A 17,869-nucleotide genomic window follows, 5' to 3' on the forward strand; every position below is an offset into this window, starting at 1 on the left:
AGGATGTGTTCATGTGTGTACATTTTAAATGTTGGCATGCCTATAGGAATTAGGCTAATTTTGAGAGTCCTGACCTACTTCAATGAGACAGGCAAGACTTCAGAGCCTGTTCTATAGTTTGAACATCCTCTCTATGTAGCCACTGAATTGTAACCTTTTTTTCTATTAAGTTACTCTGGGAAAATGCTGTGATCTCAAAGGGTAAAGATTATTGATTTGTATGGCCAGTGTAATAGTGGAGACTAGGCAGTGCTAATACAATGTTATGATCCTCTGACATTACACCCTTCCTGAATGTTTTCTTGGATACCTGTTAATATTAACAAAATATTTTTGTAGACTGATTACAGAGTTTTTGGGAGATCTACCTATGTTCTGGGCTTCAAAAATTCAACAAACTAAAGAAAAAATAGGGCTGAGCACAGTGGCCCATGCCTATAATTCCAGCACTTTGGGAGGCCGAGGCAGGTGGATCACTTGAGGCCAGGAGCTGGAGACCAGCTTGGCCAACATGGCAAAACCCCGGCTCTACTAAAAATACAAAAGTAAGCTGGGTGTGTTGGTGTGCACCTGTAATCCCAGCTACTTGGGAGACTGAGGCAGGAGAATATTTTGAACCTGCTAGGCGGAGGTTGCCTTAAGCCGAGATCGTGCCACTGCACTCCAGCCTGGGTGACAGGGCGAGACTCCATCTTAAAAAAATAAAAATAAAAAATAGGCTGGAGTTCCAGAGATGGCTGCTAATACTGTGCATTTAACAAGTTGGTGATTTTAAGTCCTGGGTGACACACCTAACCCAGATTTTGAATGTTCCATGGGTTTGCAAGCAATGCCATGAAATCGGACGGGTTACCACACCCACCTATGTGCGTAGAGGGTGCTACGAAGAGAAAAAATTAATAATAAACAAGAACAAAAGATCTGCAGATCAGAAACTAGCATTCTGGGTTTAGCTTTTAGTGGTAGTCATTGAAACCACCGTGTGTCACCTGATGACTTGTTCCAGGCACTTGTAAATGCCTACACTGCATGATCTAAATTCCTCCTAACACCCTATAGTAAGAACTTTTTTCATTCCATTTTATGGAGTAGTCGCTGAAGCCTAGAGAGGATGAGGATCCTGCCCAGGGTTAACAGGATTAGGAAGAATCCGAGGTACAATTTGAGCCCAGACCTGGAGGGTCCTCACCTAGCATGCGATGCCACCTGCCACCTGCAACCTTGGACAGGACCCTGTCTACGCGACTCTCGGGCCAGATGTAGTCAGTCCCTGTGAGTAAGAGGTGGTGACCACCTGGCCTCTATCAAGTGACCTTCAGTCAAAGGCCCCTACTCTTCTCGTGGCCCCCTTTAGATGGTCATGATTGCAGAAGTGAGGCTCAAGTTGTTTCACAAACTCTTTCCAGCTTTTGTAGTTAATTAAATAGGAAACATTGAAGTGATGATCAAATTGGCGGAGGTTTACCCATCATGCTGTAAAAGTCTCAGTTAATGTTTGGTAATGGACAGAAAAGTTCAGTGGTATTTTGGCAGAAAGCAACCTGTCTCTGAAATAGGAGACGAAGGTTTTCACACATGCGGGTTAAATCTAGATGCCTCTGGTATATTTTGGAAGGTTTCTGACCAAGCCTAGTGAAAGGTGTAAGGTCAGGTTTGAAAAATCCATCCTTCTGTCCTTGGTGTGACACAGGACTCCCCCGCTGGTCTTTCTGGACTCTTTTCGGGGAAGAGCAGCTACTCCAGTCACATTCTCAGGGTCCAGCCTGCCAACCTGGTGCTTTTTTATTTGTTGGGGTGGTTTTTAAGTTCTCAATGAGAAAACTACCTTTTTGGATCTTCTTCCATGTAGAATTTGTCCACAGAGTTTGTAACGAGCAATGAAAACGTGTATTTATTTGGATTTCCTCCTACAAGAGAAAAGTCTGTTTGTGAAGGTAATTTAATCAAGGAGGGTCCTAGGATCAGGAGCAAAGCTGTTTGGATGGATTCCATGAGAAGGACCTGTCAGTGTGTGAAACCAAAAGTTCAGCCACAAGACATAGCAGCAGAGGTGCACAGAGCTCAACAGTGACGTCGCATGCACCGAGGCCGGACCCCGGAGCCGAATCTCCCTGGCTCCACCTTTGACGAGCTGCACGAAGGGGACAAGTCCTGCCACCTATAAGTCTCCGTTTCCATGTCTATAAACTGGGGTTCCGAGCTCATGGGACTGTCGGGGTAATTGAATGAGTTGACGTCTAGGGAGACCTGTGACGTGCCAACACAGAGCTGTCATTTCTGCTGTTGTCCATTTTTCTGCATCTTTATTTGTAAGGATTTGAAAGAATGTACAGTTGGAAACCTGATGATCTCAAGCATAGAATATCTTTTCATAATGCTGAGCATGAATGATGTGAGAATCCATTGCTGAAGTGAAATCGTATGGATCTGAAGAATGGCTGGTCCCAGCCCTGGTGGAACGGGGTGCGAAGGAGGGAGGATGAGAGCCAGCCATTTCAGTCTGGTGACCCTGCCACCCAGACCGTCCATGAGCTGCGGGGTCCAGGGCTTCCTCCAGGCCACTTGCCACTAAAGCTCAGCTAAAGTCTTAAAAAGGACACATTTGGAGCCAAGCAACAGGCACAGCCCATGTTAGGAATGTTTCTGAAATGGAAAAATACAAAACCAGAAAGGAAGTATGCGGGCCTAATCTTACATGTTTATCAACATTTTACTGCAATGCATGACATTTCTGTGAGCACAAGATTAGCCTTGGTATTTTTTTCTGGGAAGTATAAAAGACTCTTTTTTTCTTTCTTTTTGTTTTCAATTTCTCTCTAGGGGAATTTAAAACCGGATATTTCCATCTTAAAGTTCTTCAGCAAGTCTGTCAAGGTGTCTGTATTTCTGACCCTGTTGCCTCTCAGCATCTAAGTGCAATCTCTGTTACACTCATGTTTGCTGTTCACAATGGAGTACTAAGGAAATAGCAAAATCAAGCTACTGGCATGGTGCTAATAACTGAAACTAAAAATCGGTTTTGGAGCTTTTCTGTTTGGAAAGAGTCACTTGAGCTGGGCATGGTGGCTCACGCCTGTAATCCCAGCACTTTGGGAGGCTGAGGCAGGAGGATCACTTAAGGCCAAGAGTTTGAGACCAGCCTGGGCAATATAGCAAGACCCCTGTCTCTAAACAGATATATGATAGATAGACAGGCAGAACAGATAGAAGAAAAGAAAAGGGTCACTTGCCACTAGGTCTTCACAGGTAAAGATTCAGAGTGCGGTAGGAAGCACAGGCTCAGGGACCTGGGTCTAATCAATGACAGTCTCGCTTCTAGGCCTTTTGGTGGCATTTTCCAGTCTACCTCTAAGCTCTAGGGAACCATGTGGCTAAAATCTTCCCTCCTGCTGAGACTCAGAGAATACCATGTTGGTCAAGATCTCTAAAAAAAATCAAACCTGGGAATATTGAGTTACCTTCCTCTTACCATAAAGTATTTCCTCACTTCCTCCTTACTGTGAACTTTCTTAAGAAGCGAGTCCAGGAGGAAGCAGTGACGTGAATTTATTAACTTGACTCAGACTTCTAAAGAGAACACAAACTATGCGCCCTATTCAGAGAGTGACAGGGAAACCCCATGGCATAATTAGTTACCTACGAGTTTCCAAATAGGATTTGGAAAGACACATACAAGCTAGGTAGCCGGCATGGCACATGGTTTCCCTGAAGCCAGCATTGCCCTGGCCAAGGAAGCTTTGCAGAACAGATGAGATTTCAGCTGGGACTTGCAGCCAAGTGGGATTTGGCCTTTTGGGGAGAAGGGAAAGGATATTCCAAGGCCAGGGACAGAGCATGGTCAAAGGTATGGAGATGAGGAAGAGGGGACCAGACCAGAGGGTCAGGTTGGAAAGCGAATTGGGGTCAACTTGCAAAGGGGCTGATGTGCCAGGTAAAAAACCAGGAGCACAGTTTAGTTCTGTTGGATCATTTCAGGTGGAAGGGCAGTGGGAATGTTGGAGAAAACACTTACTGGTGTCGTTACATTGAATCTGCTCATCTATAAGAATAAAACTTTATTTCATAGAGTTATTGTATGGCTCAAAATAGGTATGAAGAATTAAGAAAAAGAATTTCAGATTTAAAAGGGCTGAGAAATGAAAAAGCACCTGCCAAAGGAGAGTGGCAGAGTTACCAACATGGAACTTTAAGATGGCAGATATTCTCATTGACAGGACTGTCTTCATAAGGAAATGTAGGTTCAGCAAGTGACACATTGAGGCAACTCTTCTCATTAATAGCTGTGATCTAAATAATGACTTACAGTAACATCCATTGAGCAACTGCAGTACACACCAGCAACTGTTATACATGCTTGTCACAACCAGTAGTGGGTCTATTATTCCTGCTGTACAGGTCAGAAATCTGGTGAGAGAGGTTCAATTACTTGGCCATGGTGATGTACCTGACATAGGGCGGAGCCCGGATTTAAGTTTAGTCAGTCTGGCATTTGGGCCCTTGAATTGAACCCCTAGGGTGAAATAACCGAGCACTTTAATCACGGGCTCCTGGGATCCCAGAGGGGCGGACGCTTGGCCCACAGTGGTACAAGAGATGTGGACTGTGGGACCCCATGCCCTCCCGTCCTGCTTGCATGCAGCCAGCGTTCAGGTATTGCTGGCCCAGGAAGACCATCGCCGTGTACTGCAGCAGGGAGGTGGGCCAGTTCTGTTCCCACTGAGGACCCAGCAACAACAGTGATGCAAGCTTGTTTATGGAGTATTTTTAGTTATTGTACATCACAAAACTTAAGAACGTGAGCACAGGTTAATATTTATCTTCAGGGAAAAGAGTTTCCTGTGGAAGGTTTTAGAATTAGGAACTGCTGCATGCATATTCACTCAGGAATGCGTATGTGTGCAATTCATAGAGGTAGGCTGAGAGAAACACTGGGAGCTGAGTGCAGACGGCCCCAGGGAATGATGCCGAGATAATGCGGCCCTGGGCAGGAAAAGGCACTTTCTGGAAGGCACTCTGTCTTCTGTTTCTTAGGACAAAACCTGGATCTCTGCATGCCTCAACCACTCTACACCAGCCTGAAGGGAAAGGGCAGCTTCTGGCAGGAGCCAAGGCGAGATGGTTCTTAGGGGGTATAGCACACCAGGTTGTCCTGAGAGAATGCAGCCTGCACCTTGCGAGGTGGGATCTGATAGAGCAGGGCGCAGGGGACAGGCTGCGCCTGCAGAAGGTCCTCAAGTCTTGCATGGATGCTTAGCCCAGTAACATGTGGATAGTATCCACATTAAGAGGGACAGTTTCAGGTGTCACATGTCTCTGTCAACGGATCAGTCTTAAACCGTAGCTATTGCATTTTTAAAAGTGCCATAAATATTAACTGTAGGAAAAATGGAATTCTGCAGTGCCTTGGGTCCATGTGCATGTCTTAGCCAGCTTTTCCATATCTGTCCAGGGACGCTGATGTGCTCTTTCCTCCATCTGGGGACTCGATGACCAGAGTGCAGGCTGTGGTGACATCTAGTGGCTTCGCTCTCATGTTGACTTTGGAGATTTCTCCCTCAGTTTTTCTTAAAGGTCAGCCCCAAAAGGCAAATTTCCTAGAAATTGTATTTCTTTTCCTTCTCTTGTCACTGATAACTTGCCACCCCTCTGTGTGCAATGCCTCCTCCCTGGGCAGGGCTGTGGTAGTTACCATCTTCCCAGAGGGAGGCCAGGGATCTCCTCCCCTCTCCCGAGTGCCTGCTCCTCTGGGTATCTCATCCCATCCAGACAGTGAGTCCTGGGTCATGGAAAACATTCTGCAGCTTGTCCCCAAACAAGCAGTCCTCTCAGAGGTGGCTCGCCTGCACAGGGGGACAGACGTCACTTCTGAAAAGGTGTTTTTCACCTACTACATAACAATCAAAACTTACTTTCTTTCTTTTTGGGACAGTTTCACTCTTGTTGCCAAGGCTGGAGTGCAATGGCACAATCTTGGCTTGCTGCAACCTCCACCCTCCACCTCCCGGGTTCAAGGTTCTCCTCTCTCAGCCTCCTGAGTATCTGGGATTACAGACAGGCACCACCACGCCTGGCTAATTTTTGTATGTTTAGTAGAGGTGGGGTTTCACCATGTTGGCCAGGCTGGTCTCTAACTCATGATCTCAGGTGATCCACCCACCTCGGCCTCCAAGTGCTGGGATTACAGGCATGAGCCACCTCGCCCAGCCAAAACTTACTTTTTTATTCTTTTAATTGTGGCAAAATACACAGAACATCACACTTACCTTAACCACTGTTAAGTGTACTGTTCAGTAGTAAGTGCATTCAGATTGCTGTGCAACCAATCCCCAGAGCTTTTGCTTCTTGAAAATCTGAAATACTGCCCCCATCAAACCCATTTATGCCTAGTATTCCATTAGTGGAACGCTAAGCATGTGGGAGTTACAAACATCCTACTGCTCAAGATCATCGCCAAGGTCTGATTGCAAAAATTCAAAAAATTGCAACCTCAGGAATGAATGGGTTACAGGACCCATTCTCACTCCCATTCCCCTCTCATCCCAGCCCCTGGCAACCACTCTTCTACTTTCTGTCTCCATGAATGTGACTTCCCTAAGTATCCCACATGTGTGAGATCACGCAGTATTTGTCCTTTTGTGACCGATTTGTCATTTCACTTAGCATCATGTCCTCAAGATTCATCCATGTTGCAGCATGAGTCAGAATGCTTTTCCTTTCTAAGGCTGAATAAAATTCCATTGTATGCACAGACCACATTTTGTTCACCCCTTCACCTGTTGATAGACGCCTGGCTTGCTCCCACCTTTTAGTTATGGTGAATAATTCTTCAATGAAGGTGGACGTACAAATGTGTCTTTGAGACCTTACTTTCAATTCTTTTGGGTATATATCCAAAAGTACAACTGCTGAATCATATGGTAATTCTACTTTTAATATTTTGAGGAGCTGCCATGCTGTTTCCCATACAAAATTTATTCTTAATGCATTTCTTCCACAATCAGCATTCTAACAGTGATAACATGAATAAAATCTCTCTCTTCTTAAATTAGGCTGATTACTGTTTTGGGTGGATAGGGCTTCTAATGGTCTGTTCGATTGTATTCAAAGTCTAAACAAAGGCAATGCTGAGCCACATTCATTTAGGTACAAAATACGTTCTAGAAAGTTGCGAGAATTTGGTCGTTTCTGGATTTTTTTTAATGGACACACACACATATCTCCTCAAGGCTATCTGCTTTGAAAGCAAAGAGTAACACAGACCTGACCAGGACTTTGCCTGGGCTGGTTCAGTGGAAATAACTTTTGCACCAGGAGGACTTGAGCTCCAAGCTTGGCTTAGCTCCGTGCCAGGTATGTGACTGGGCAAATTACGGAACTTCTCTGACCTTCAGTAATAACATTTACCTTGCAGGGCTGTGCCGTGCCTGGAGCCCGCAGATGGGGTAATGACGGTCATCACTGGTGTTTCAGATGTCTTTTTGAAGCTGGGGCGTGTGCGTGGAAAGAATGGAGAACATGCCTGTTCCTGAACGATGATGATGTCCATGTGGATTGTGGGCTTTGCTGTTTATCATGAGTTCACATGTGTAGACATTAACTCAAATCAAAGCAGTTTGTCCTCTATTTCATTTGTCAAAATAACCCATAAAACACAGGTGATTTTCCCCTCAGATTTCTGAAAATACTTTAAGCTAAAAATACAAAAGACAGGGCAGCCCTCTGCCCTCAACTCCCAGTGTATACCCAGTTTGGGTTCTCAAGGATGGAGAGGACTTGGACATTTAAGCAAGCTGCCCTGGAGTCCCCCTGGGAGGCAGTGCCTACCCCAGGGGACCCACGATACTCAGAGGTGGTGGGCTCAGGTGAGAACTAATCCCACAGAAACCAGGGCATTTAGTCCCGCTTTGAGAGCACTCTATGCTTATCTCACCTTCATTCCTTTTTTTTTTTTTTTTTTGAGACGGAGTCTCCCTCTATCGCCCAGGCTGTGCAATCTCCGCCTCCCAGGTTCAAGCGACTTTCCTGCCTCAGCTTCCCAAGTAGCTGGGACTACAGGCACACACCACCATGCCCGGCTAATTTTTGTATTTTTAGTGGAGATAGGGTTTCACCATGTTGGCCAGGTTGGTCTTGAACTCCTGACCTCAGGTGATCCGCCCGCCTCTGCCTCCCAGAGAGCTGGGATTATAGGCGCGAGCCACTGTGCCCTACCTCTCCTTCACACGTTATCATCTTGCATCAGCAATAATCCTATTCCCAGATGTTCTAGGAAGTAAACTTCCAACAAGGATAGCACACGAGGTCGCCCCTCACAAAGGCCATAGTCATGACTGTCTTCCAAGTGTCTCAGCGTTCACATTTTAAAAATTCCTTGAACTGAAACAAAATGCGCAAAGAGATCACCAAATCAAATAACTTTAGTTTGGTTCCAGGTTCCAGGAACACACACACACAGACACACACACACACACACACAGATACTTCAGCAAAAGAGATCTGTTTGTTCTAGTTTTGGTTCCGAGTTAGTTGGTGTTTTAGAACTTTCTAATCAAGGCTAAGATCCATGTTTTCACATCCTACACTCAGCATAACTCCAGCTTCGACTTCGGTTTCAGTAACAGAGACATCGTGGGCAGGCTCTTCTTCAGGGCCATCGCGTGAACAGCCCTCCTGCGCCCTGTTCAGGATACTTACCAACTGGAAGCTGGCCCAGGAAACCGTGCAGAGACTAATATTCTGTTTCTGCCTCATGAATAAATGGATGATGATTTGGGGTCAGAGCTGGAAACACAAAGACAGCAATAGAAACATATTCTTTCTAAGATAAAGCTGGGCATAAATAGATTGTTATTTTAATGTTTTATTGGCACTTTAAACTTGCTGTATGTCATTTTTAAAAGGCAAATGTGGAAGGTTCTCTTACTTCTCAGGCAAGATGAAGCCAAGTGTGGAGTCGAGTTTTCCGCAGGGCTCCTTTCTGTCTCTCATCTTTTACTCAAAAGCATGCATCTGTCTTCTCGGGGCCTCTCCCATGTGTGCCCAGTTTTTGTCTCACTTCTCTCACCCTCACCCCCTTCCACTCCCACACCCTTACCTGTCCCCCAGTCTGAGCACTTCACTCTCCTGTTGAAAAGCAGCTCGCCACTGCCTTCAGGATCAACGGAATCTCTACGCAGACATAAATGGCAAAAAGGCAGCCATATGTTCCGGTCCAGCCAGGCCGGGGGGCCCTCCCACCTCGCCCCCGGCCTGTGGTCCCTGCAATCTGACGTGCTCCCCGTCCCCAGATCTTCTGTGTCTGTGCCCTTTCTCTGCCTGAAATTTCCCTCCTCCCCCAGCTCACTGCCACCCACACAGGTAGCACCCACACAAGCAGTCTGTCCTGACTCTTTCCCACCCGTCAGTCCTTGGGCCTCCTTCTGGTGAACATCCCGACACCCAGAGCCTCTCTGCCACACCGGTGACCACGGTGATCTGGGTTGGGCAGGGCTCCCTCAGGCAAGGACCTCCGGCAGTCTGTTTCTCTGTCACCGGATGTGGTGTGAGACGAATTGATAGGTGTTCATGTTTTCTGTTTCTCTTTCTTGCAGGCAATACACAAGGGAAATCCCTTTGTTTTCGAGAAGCATCTCTCACACACAGACACGTGCATACATGCACATCTGTCTAACCTGTTGCTCCAAAATGCAGCAAGAGAAAAGCAGCCTAGTCCTCATTGATTTCAGCAGTTAGGTGGTCCTGGGGCATGAATGTGGGTGCGCCAGGGTGCCTCGGCCGACCTTCATTCCTTGTTTGCCCTGCAGATTCACAAGGGGCCCCAATGCTGTGGGGTCCAAGCCCTCCTATCCTGCCTCTGACTGTCTTGTGTGGTCTGGCCTCACAGGACTTGTCCTACAAGGACCGGCACTGGCATGAAGCCTGTTTCCACTGCTCGCAGTGCAGAAACTCACTGGTGGACAAGCCCTTTGCTGCCAAGGAGGACCAGCTGCTCTGTACGGACTGCTATTCCAACGAGTACTCATCCAAGTGCCAGGAATGCAAGAAGACCATCATGCCAGGTCAGGAGACACACCTTTCTCATGCGTGAGCCAGTCTAGCTTCAGGCCTTGTGCACGTTCCTCTGACCCCCTGTTCACATTGACTTGGTTCCAGACACTCGTGTTGACTTTCCATTTTTACCTTGAATTACAGAGGAGTATTTAGAGTGCTTACAAAGCAGGCACATACGGGTTCTATCATGGGCAGTAACGGGATCTTTTTGCTATGCACATGGCGCAGTGTTATGCAGTCAAATTGTTAGAGTAAGTGAATGGTGGGCATTCCCCTTAAAAATACATCTCCTGCATCAGCCCCCACTTTCCCACCACCATAGATGGTTTCTCTTTTCTTCGCTTCTACCTGCTGAATGTGTACTCATTCAGTTATTTCACCAAGTGTGCATGGTGCTCTTGCGTGCCAGGCACTGGGCTCAAGCCGAGCATCCATGGGGTGTGAGCCGAGGTGCACTTGGTTCTCTGCCCTTGTGGAGTTGGTGTTCTAGGTGGATAGTCAAAAAGGGCACAGCTGCAACTGGGCCAGGTGCCGAGGACGGCAATAAAGGTGCCTTGTGTGTTGATAGGACTGTGTCCCTCATGGGGGGGGTGTGTGTGTGTGTGGCGGGGGGAGTTATTTGGTTTTTTGTTTTGTCTTTTATGTGAGAGGGCAGAATCTTTTATTTTGAAAAGCAAAGGGGACAAAAAGATATGGAATTTCAAAATACAGAAAGAAGCTGGGCATCGTGGCTCATGCCTGTAATCCCAGTACTTTGGGAGGCTGAGGTGGGTGGATCACTTGAGGTCAGGAGTTTGAGATCAGCCTGGCCAACACGGTTCAGTGGTGCAATCTTGACTCACTGCAACCTCTGCCTCCCAGGTTCAAGAGATTCTTCTGCCTTAGCCTCCTAAGTGGCTGAGACTACAGGTGTGCGCCACCACACCCGGCTAATTTTTGTACTTTTAGTAGAGATGGGGTTTCATCATGTTGGTTTGCTTTGTTTTTGATAATAAAGAAATACTGAAGAGACTGACATATAGGAAATAGTTTTAAAAGATATGTAGGATGCCAGGTGTGGTGGCTCACCCCTGTAATTCCAGCACTTTGCAAGGCTAAGGAGGGGGGATCATGAGGTCAGGAGTTTGAGACCAGCCAGGCCAGCATGGTGAAATCCCATCTCTACTAAAAATACAAAAATTAGCCTGACATGGCAATGTGCGCCTGTAGTCCCAGCTACTCGGGGGGCTGAGGCAGGAAAATTGCATGAACCCGGGAGGTGGAGGAGGTTGCAGGGAGCTGAGATTGTGCCACTGCATTCCAACCTGGGTGACAGAGTGAGACTCCATCTTGGAGAAAAAAAAAAAAAAAAAAAGACATGTAGGATAAGGAATCATCATTTTTAAAAAGGCAAGGAGGTTATTTGACCTTCAGTAAGATGGTTTCTTACTGCGACTACATTTCTCTGGTTAATACAACTTAAAAACAACTGTGACACACTATGACAGGGAAGAAAAATGCCCAGGCTGACACAACCCCAGCCCTGTTGGCAGTTGTAAGGGAAGACAGGTGGCGGGGCTGCATGGTGACTTTAGATGAGGCAGCTCCAGGCAGGAAGGCCTCGTCCAAGATCACATGGGTCCTGCAGAGGCTGGAAACTCGGGCCCCAGTGCTGTGTGACACTGCGAATGAGAACCGAAGCCCGTAGAAAGCCAGGCTGACCTGCGTCCTGCCCTACAGGGAGTCACTGCAGAGACACAGCACTCTCAGTAAGAACCACAGCATGAATTGAAAAACAAATTAAACCCTTACTAGTTTCCTGAACAAGGGCCCAAGGAAGCTTCCACTGGGGAGTCTAGGGGCTATTTAAGACTTTAACTGTTAGCACCAACCATGACATAAAAAGTATGCATATTTCCCGGATTTTGAATTTTTCACCTGTCTTGACTTTCTGTGTGTGTTAGGTTCTCCAGAGAAACAGAATCAATCGCAGAAATATATACACATAGATACGTATATATGGGGGGAGAGAGAGAGAGAGAAAGATGAGAGAGAGAGAGAAAGATGAGACAGAGAGAGAGAGAGAGAAAGATGAGAGAGAGAGAGAAAAAAGAGAGAGAGAGAGAGAGAAGGATTTATTTCAAGGGATTGGCTCATGAGATTGTGGAGGCGGTAAGTCTGGAATCTGTAGAACAGCCCAGCAGGCTGGAGGCTCAGGGAAGAGATGATACTGCAGTTCCAAATGGGAGCGTTTGAATTCCATAGGGCAGCAGGCTGGAAACTCAGCCAGGGTGTGTCTATTGCAGTCTTGAGAAGAATGAGTTGCCCTTAGGGAAACCTTAGTCTTTGCTCCTAAGGCCTACCACTGATTAGATGAAGCCCGGCCCTGATACGTGGGTAATGTGCTGCACTCGAAGCTTACTGACTTAGACGTTAATCACATCTAAAAAACGCCTTCACGGCAACAAATAAACCTGTTTTTTTGACCAAACAACTGGGTACCAGAGCCCAGCCACACTGACACATAAAATTAACCATCACACCTTCTCTTTCTTGTGGTGTTTACTGGGGAGGGAAAGAAAGGAAAAACATGATCAGATAAGAAGTAAAAGCCCAATGTTCAGTGAGGGGTAACCCATACTGAATATCTGAGAATTAACTGGCCAGCAGTCTCTTCTACTAAGGAATGAGGGAAGCTGGAATTCAGGCTCTGTGGTAAGAAATGCTGTGCAGTAATAATAACAACACAGCCACAGCTACCGGCCCCTGAGCACACACAGAGGGGTTGGACACTGCTGCTTTACCGATTTCCATTTAATCTTCAGTGTCCCCTGGGTTGGATGGCTTCATCCCCATTTTACAGGTGCCTCCGCAAGAAGAAATGGACTGGGCACCAAAAGCAGGGTGTCTAGAAGAATCCTGGTGTATGCAAAACAAACAAACCACCACCAACAAAAGGTTGAATGAAAGCACTTGCCTGCCTGGGTTTGATTTTTAAAAGTGTTCGAACCCATTTAAGATGAATATGGGTTACAGTGTCAGTGCACACAGCTTTTGCAGTGAATTTACATTTAGAGGATGAGTGAAAAAACTCAACCCGCCAGCGCCACACCCCTACACAAGTCAGTGTCCTGATGACTAAACAGGAAACTGGAGTACCATCAGAAACCCCAGTGCTGGGGTTTACCAGCTCTCGAGCCCCTATTAGCAGACATTGCTTACAGATGCACCACAGCCTCTGCGCATGCGCAGACTCCAGTAGCGATAGTGTCTCCAACCCTGCAACCAAATTTCTGGCTCCTCATTTGCCTTTTTTTTTTTTTTTTGAGACAAGATCTCGCTCTTTCGCTCAGGTGGGAGAGCAGTGGTACGATCACTGCTCACTATGGCCCTGACCTCTCGGGCTCGAATGATCCTCCCACCTCAGCCTCCTACGTACCTGGGACCTCAGGCACACACCACCACACCCAGCTTAATTTGTTGTTTTTTTATGCTTTTTGGTAGAGACAGAGACTCCCTATGTTGCCCAGGCTGGTCGCCAACTCCTGGGCTCAAGAGATCTCCCGCCTTAGCCTCCCAAAGTGCTGGGATTACAGGGCTGAGGCACCGCAGCCAGCCTAATTTGACTATTTGAATCCGATTAAGACATCCCTTCCTCAAGACTGCGCTTCGGTCTGCGGGAGACTTGGTTCAGAGTGTGCGATTCAGTGCGGAGAAGGAACGCCCCTGCCACCTGCCGGCGTTGCTGCATATGACCACGCAGGCCTGCGGCCAAGGCTGTCACCTTGCCTGAGATGTGCACGCGCCACCTCCCTGAGGCTCCAGGTGCCCCGTGCATTCCCTGCACGTAGAGTTGCCCTCGAACTGGTGTTGATCTGATAAGACTTATTTCAGAACTCGCCAAGAATGTCACGAGAGTCATAATTGCCCCACATTCATTGGCAAAATCCTTTGGCTTCTGGGCTGCTTGATCAGAATGAAGGTCAGAGATCCAAAGAGCAAGTGACAAAAGTATGCATGGAGGTGGAAGAAAATCTTTGTGAAGTGTGTATCAAAGTCCTTCCACTATTTTTACTTGAATTTCCATTGCTTCACGTAATGTTCGTTTTAGGATTCATCACCCCACAATCGAATTCCATAGATTGTACAGTTTAGTTTTCAATGTTAAGATCACTGCGTGTCATCAACCCAAATTCCCTCTCACACATTGCCCCCCACCACACACCCCGCTTATTTTATATAATCTCAAATGTCTGGTCTTGGAAGGACAGGAAGCTGAGAAAATGATCGTAAATAACAATCATGTGATAATTCTCAGTACATTCCTAATTACTGGAGGACAGACATTTCCTGACCAGCTTTCTAGCCAGCTAAAATAAAACCACTAGTTTTGTCCTTGGGACCATAAGATTTTGGGGTTGAGAGCTACGGACTAGTCTATAGACTCCTATAAGCCACCTGTGTTACTGCAGCTGCTTACACCTGGTCTGGCGCGGGCAGTCCCCCTGTCGGCTTGATTCCCCATCACTCCCTGACCGCTAGTAGAAGTCACATGTATGTGACCCTCATGCCGCAGTCCCCAGCGATTGGCAACATTTTTCCTTCAAACACCAGATAAATATTTGGGGCTTTGTGAACCATACAGTCTCTGTCACAACTACTCAACTACCACAACTACACAACAACTCTGCACAGCTGCACACAGTTGCACACTACTCTGCCATCTAGCATGAAAGCGGATGGAAACCATGGAAGTAAATGAATAGGTGTGGCTGCATTCCAATAAAACTTCATTTGAAAAGCAGGCAGCAGTCTGGATTTGGTCCTCACACAGGGGCCAGGCCCCTCAGCTAGTCCGGGCACTTACAACACTTCCCTGTTTCTTTGTCCCTGATACTCATTTCCCCAGATCTTTCTTTACATTTGCTTTACACGAAGGGTACTTGTTTACATGCCTATCTGGAATCATCTCTTACTATAAATAGATACACTTCTTTCTGGTAAACAAAAATGAAAACAAGTATCAGTCAACAAACACCAGGCATTTGCAGTGAGTCCAGCTTGGTGGTGGCAGGGGTGACCCGTAAGTGTTTCAGTTCTCTAGAGCTCCTCAGTTCACTTGGAGAAATGGTAGAAACGGATCAAATGCTAATAGTTACTCAAAAGACAATGGATGGCACGGGTTTAGGCAATTACTAAATGGGAGGTACAAGTAACACATGAAGATTGCAGCCAGGCATGGTGGTGTGCATCTGTAGTTCCAGCTCCTCAGGTTGAGGCAGGAATTTCCCTGGAGCCCAGATGTTCAAGGCTGCAGTGGGCCAGGATCATACCACTGCACTCCAGCCTGGGTGACAGAGCGAGACTCTGTCTCGAAAATAAAAAAAACTACATGGAGGTTTTAATTATAGCACTTAGCACAGTGCATAAAATTACCAAGATACATCACCACTTGGTTCAACAGCCAGTACGTAAAGTGAGTGTTGTAGAGGCTGCTCACTGAATCAGGTTAGAGGTTCCAGGTTCATTCACACGCCAGCCATTTCCATCCTGCTGCGAACCAGACAGGGCGTTCTTTATTAGGTGTGCAGTAGGTGAATACAGTCCCTAGACTCCAAAAGTCATGCTCCATAGAAATTAGTCGGAGCTATGCCACACTTCCCTTTATACTTTGCATTGTTGAGGCAGACTTAACTTTTTTTCGATTTAACATTCCTAACCACGGTTTTCAATAAATACATGTTAAGTACCTAAAATGCACACGTGTTGTTCTAGGAGCTGGGTGTACAGTAGTGAACCAAAAGATAAAGTCCATGCCCTGTACAAAATAGGAATTACCTCCATTTAGAGGTGAGCCTTCAAGAGCTGAAGTCACTTGCTCTGGTCATAAAACTAGAGGGTGGCAAGCTCTGAAGGCAATTGCTGGGACTCCACGCCCCTCTAAGCATAACTCTGCTGTGTTCCTCTTGACCCTGATGACAGGTACCCGCAAGATGGAGTACAAGGGCAGCAGCTGGCATGAGACCTGCTTCATCTGCCACCGCTGCCAGCAGCCAATTGGAACCAAGAGTTTCATCCCCAAAGACAATCAGAATTTCTGTGTGCCCTGCTATGAGAAACAACATGCCATGCAGTGCGTTCAGTGCAAAAAGGTATTTCAGATTCCCCCTTGGCCCTTGCACATCCTGGCCAGTTTGCCTCCATGGTCCATGTCTGTCAGTTCTCTTTCCAAAAACAAGGATACCTGTGATACTTGAATGGCGTGGGAGCTGTGCCTGTCCTGCCTTACATGCCGAGCTTTATCCATTGGGTCTGGGCGCCCATCCTTCTTTCAAAAACATCAACGCTGTTGAGCTCCTGTGATCAAATCGCTTAACCCTGCCTTCTTCTAGACCATTTCTAAATATATTCTTATGTTGATGACCTGATGTTAGAGGGAAGGGGAGCCACTATCCCAAAGCTGTCTTGTTCAGCTTCTCTCCATGAATAAAACAAGAAGACAACTGCAAACTTGAGAGGGAGAGAAAGATGGAAGGAAGAGGGGGAGAGGAAGGGAGGGAGCAGGGAGGAGAGAGAGACGGATGTGAGAAGAAAAGTAAAGGAGAAAAGTCTGCCCCCGTGGATATGGGACAGATCATTTATCAAATGTATCTACTCTGGCCAGGCAAGGAGGCTCACGCCTGTAATCCCAGCACTGTGGGAGGCCAAGGCTGGTGGATCACCTGTGGGAGGCCAAGGCTGGTGGATTACCTTAGGTCAGGAGTTCAAGACCAGCCTGGGCAACATGGTGAAACTCCATCTCTACTAAAAATACACAGCTTAGCTGGGCATGGTGGTGCACACCTGTAATCCCAGCTACTCGGGAGGCTGAGGCAGGAGAATTGCTTGAACCCGGGAGGTGGAGGTTGTAGAGAGCCAAGATCACACCACTGCACTCCAGCCTGGGTGACAGAGCGAGACTCCATCTCAAAAAATTAAAAAAATAAAAATAAATAAACTTAACTACTCGATCTGTTCCAGTCATGGCTCTGTTAGGGTTAAAGAAAGAAAGGGAACTGCCTATCTGTAGGAAGCCAACTCTCTGCCCAGTTGCCCCCCGACCTGTGCCCGTCAGGGTGAAGCTTAGTTTTCTGCTGTGCCCTCTGACTCTCACACACACGCAACTCTGATTATGCTGTAGCTTCCAGCGTCTCTGTGCTGTTAGGCTTTGCATCAGCCTGTTGAGTGGCACCCTCCCACGGCTCACTCGCCCTGGGCAATGCCAGCTGTGGAACTCATTGCAGGTTCTGTTTGCTCTCATCCTCTCATTGACCCTGCTCACGCAGCTTCTGCTGTGTTGCCCTTGGGGCCTCTACCCTTGCCTCTGGGCCAGGGAGAAACGTCCCAGTGCCTCTACCTGTACCTGGCTGGCCTGGGCAAGAATGTCCCCCTTGCCTGCACCTTTTCTAAGTGCTGAGTATTCTTACCAATTTCCATTCAGCCTTTCTCTCGTTTCCTTTTTTTTTTTTTTTTTTTTTGAGACAGAATCTCACACTGTCACCCAGGCTGGAGTACGGTGGCACGATCTTGGCTCATTGCAGCTTCTGCCTCTCCAGTTCAAGCGATTTCTTTTGCCTCAGCCTTCCAAGTAGATGGGATTACAGGCAAACGTCACCATGCCTGGCCGACTTTTTTGTATTTTTAGAAGACACGGGGTTTCAACATGTGGGCCAGGCTGATCTCGGAACTCCTGACCTCAGGTGATCGACCTGCCTCCGCCTCCACTGCACCTAGCCCCTTTTGTTCTTTACTGTTATTTTAGATTTTTTTCTCTTAATTTCCTCTCCATTTATGCTTATTT

The 17,869-nt window shown here is 47.0% G+C and overlaps 1 protein-coding gene across 6 annotated transcripts in view; it reads left to right on the forward strand.

Moving 5' to 3' along the window:
• Window positions 1-17,869, forward strand: part of FHL2 (four and a half LIM domains 2) — a 77,229-nt gene that overhangs the window by 54,336 nt on the left and 5,024 nt on the right. For all 6 annotated transcript variants that reach the window (XM_011969557.1, XM_011969558.1, XM_011969552.1 and 3 more), the window contains 2 exons: window positions 9,884-10,058; window positions 16,012-16,181. In XM_011969557.1, the coding sequence (XP_011824947.1) occupies window positions 9,884-10,058; window positions 16,012-16,181 (345 nt within the window). The remainder of the gene's footprint in view (window positions 1-9,883; window positions 10,059-16,011; window positions 16,182-17,869) is intronic.

The sequence above is a fragment of the Mandrillus leucophaeus genome, unplaced genomic scaffold (assembly GCF_000951045.1).
Source record: "Mandrillus leucophaeus isolate KB7577 unplaced genomic scaffold, Mleu.le_1.0 Scaffold9, whole genome shotgun sequence".
NCBI lineage: Eukaryota > Metazoa > Chordata > Mammalia > Primates > Cercopithecidae > Mandrillus > Mandrillus leucophaeus.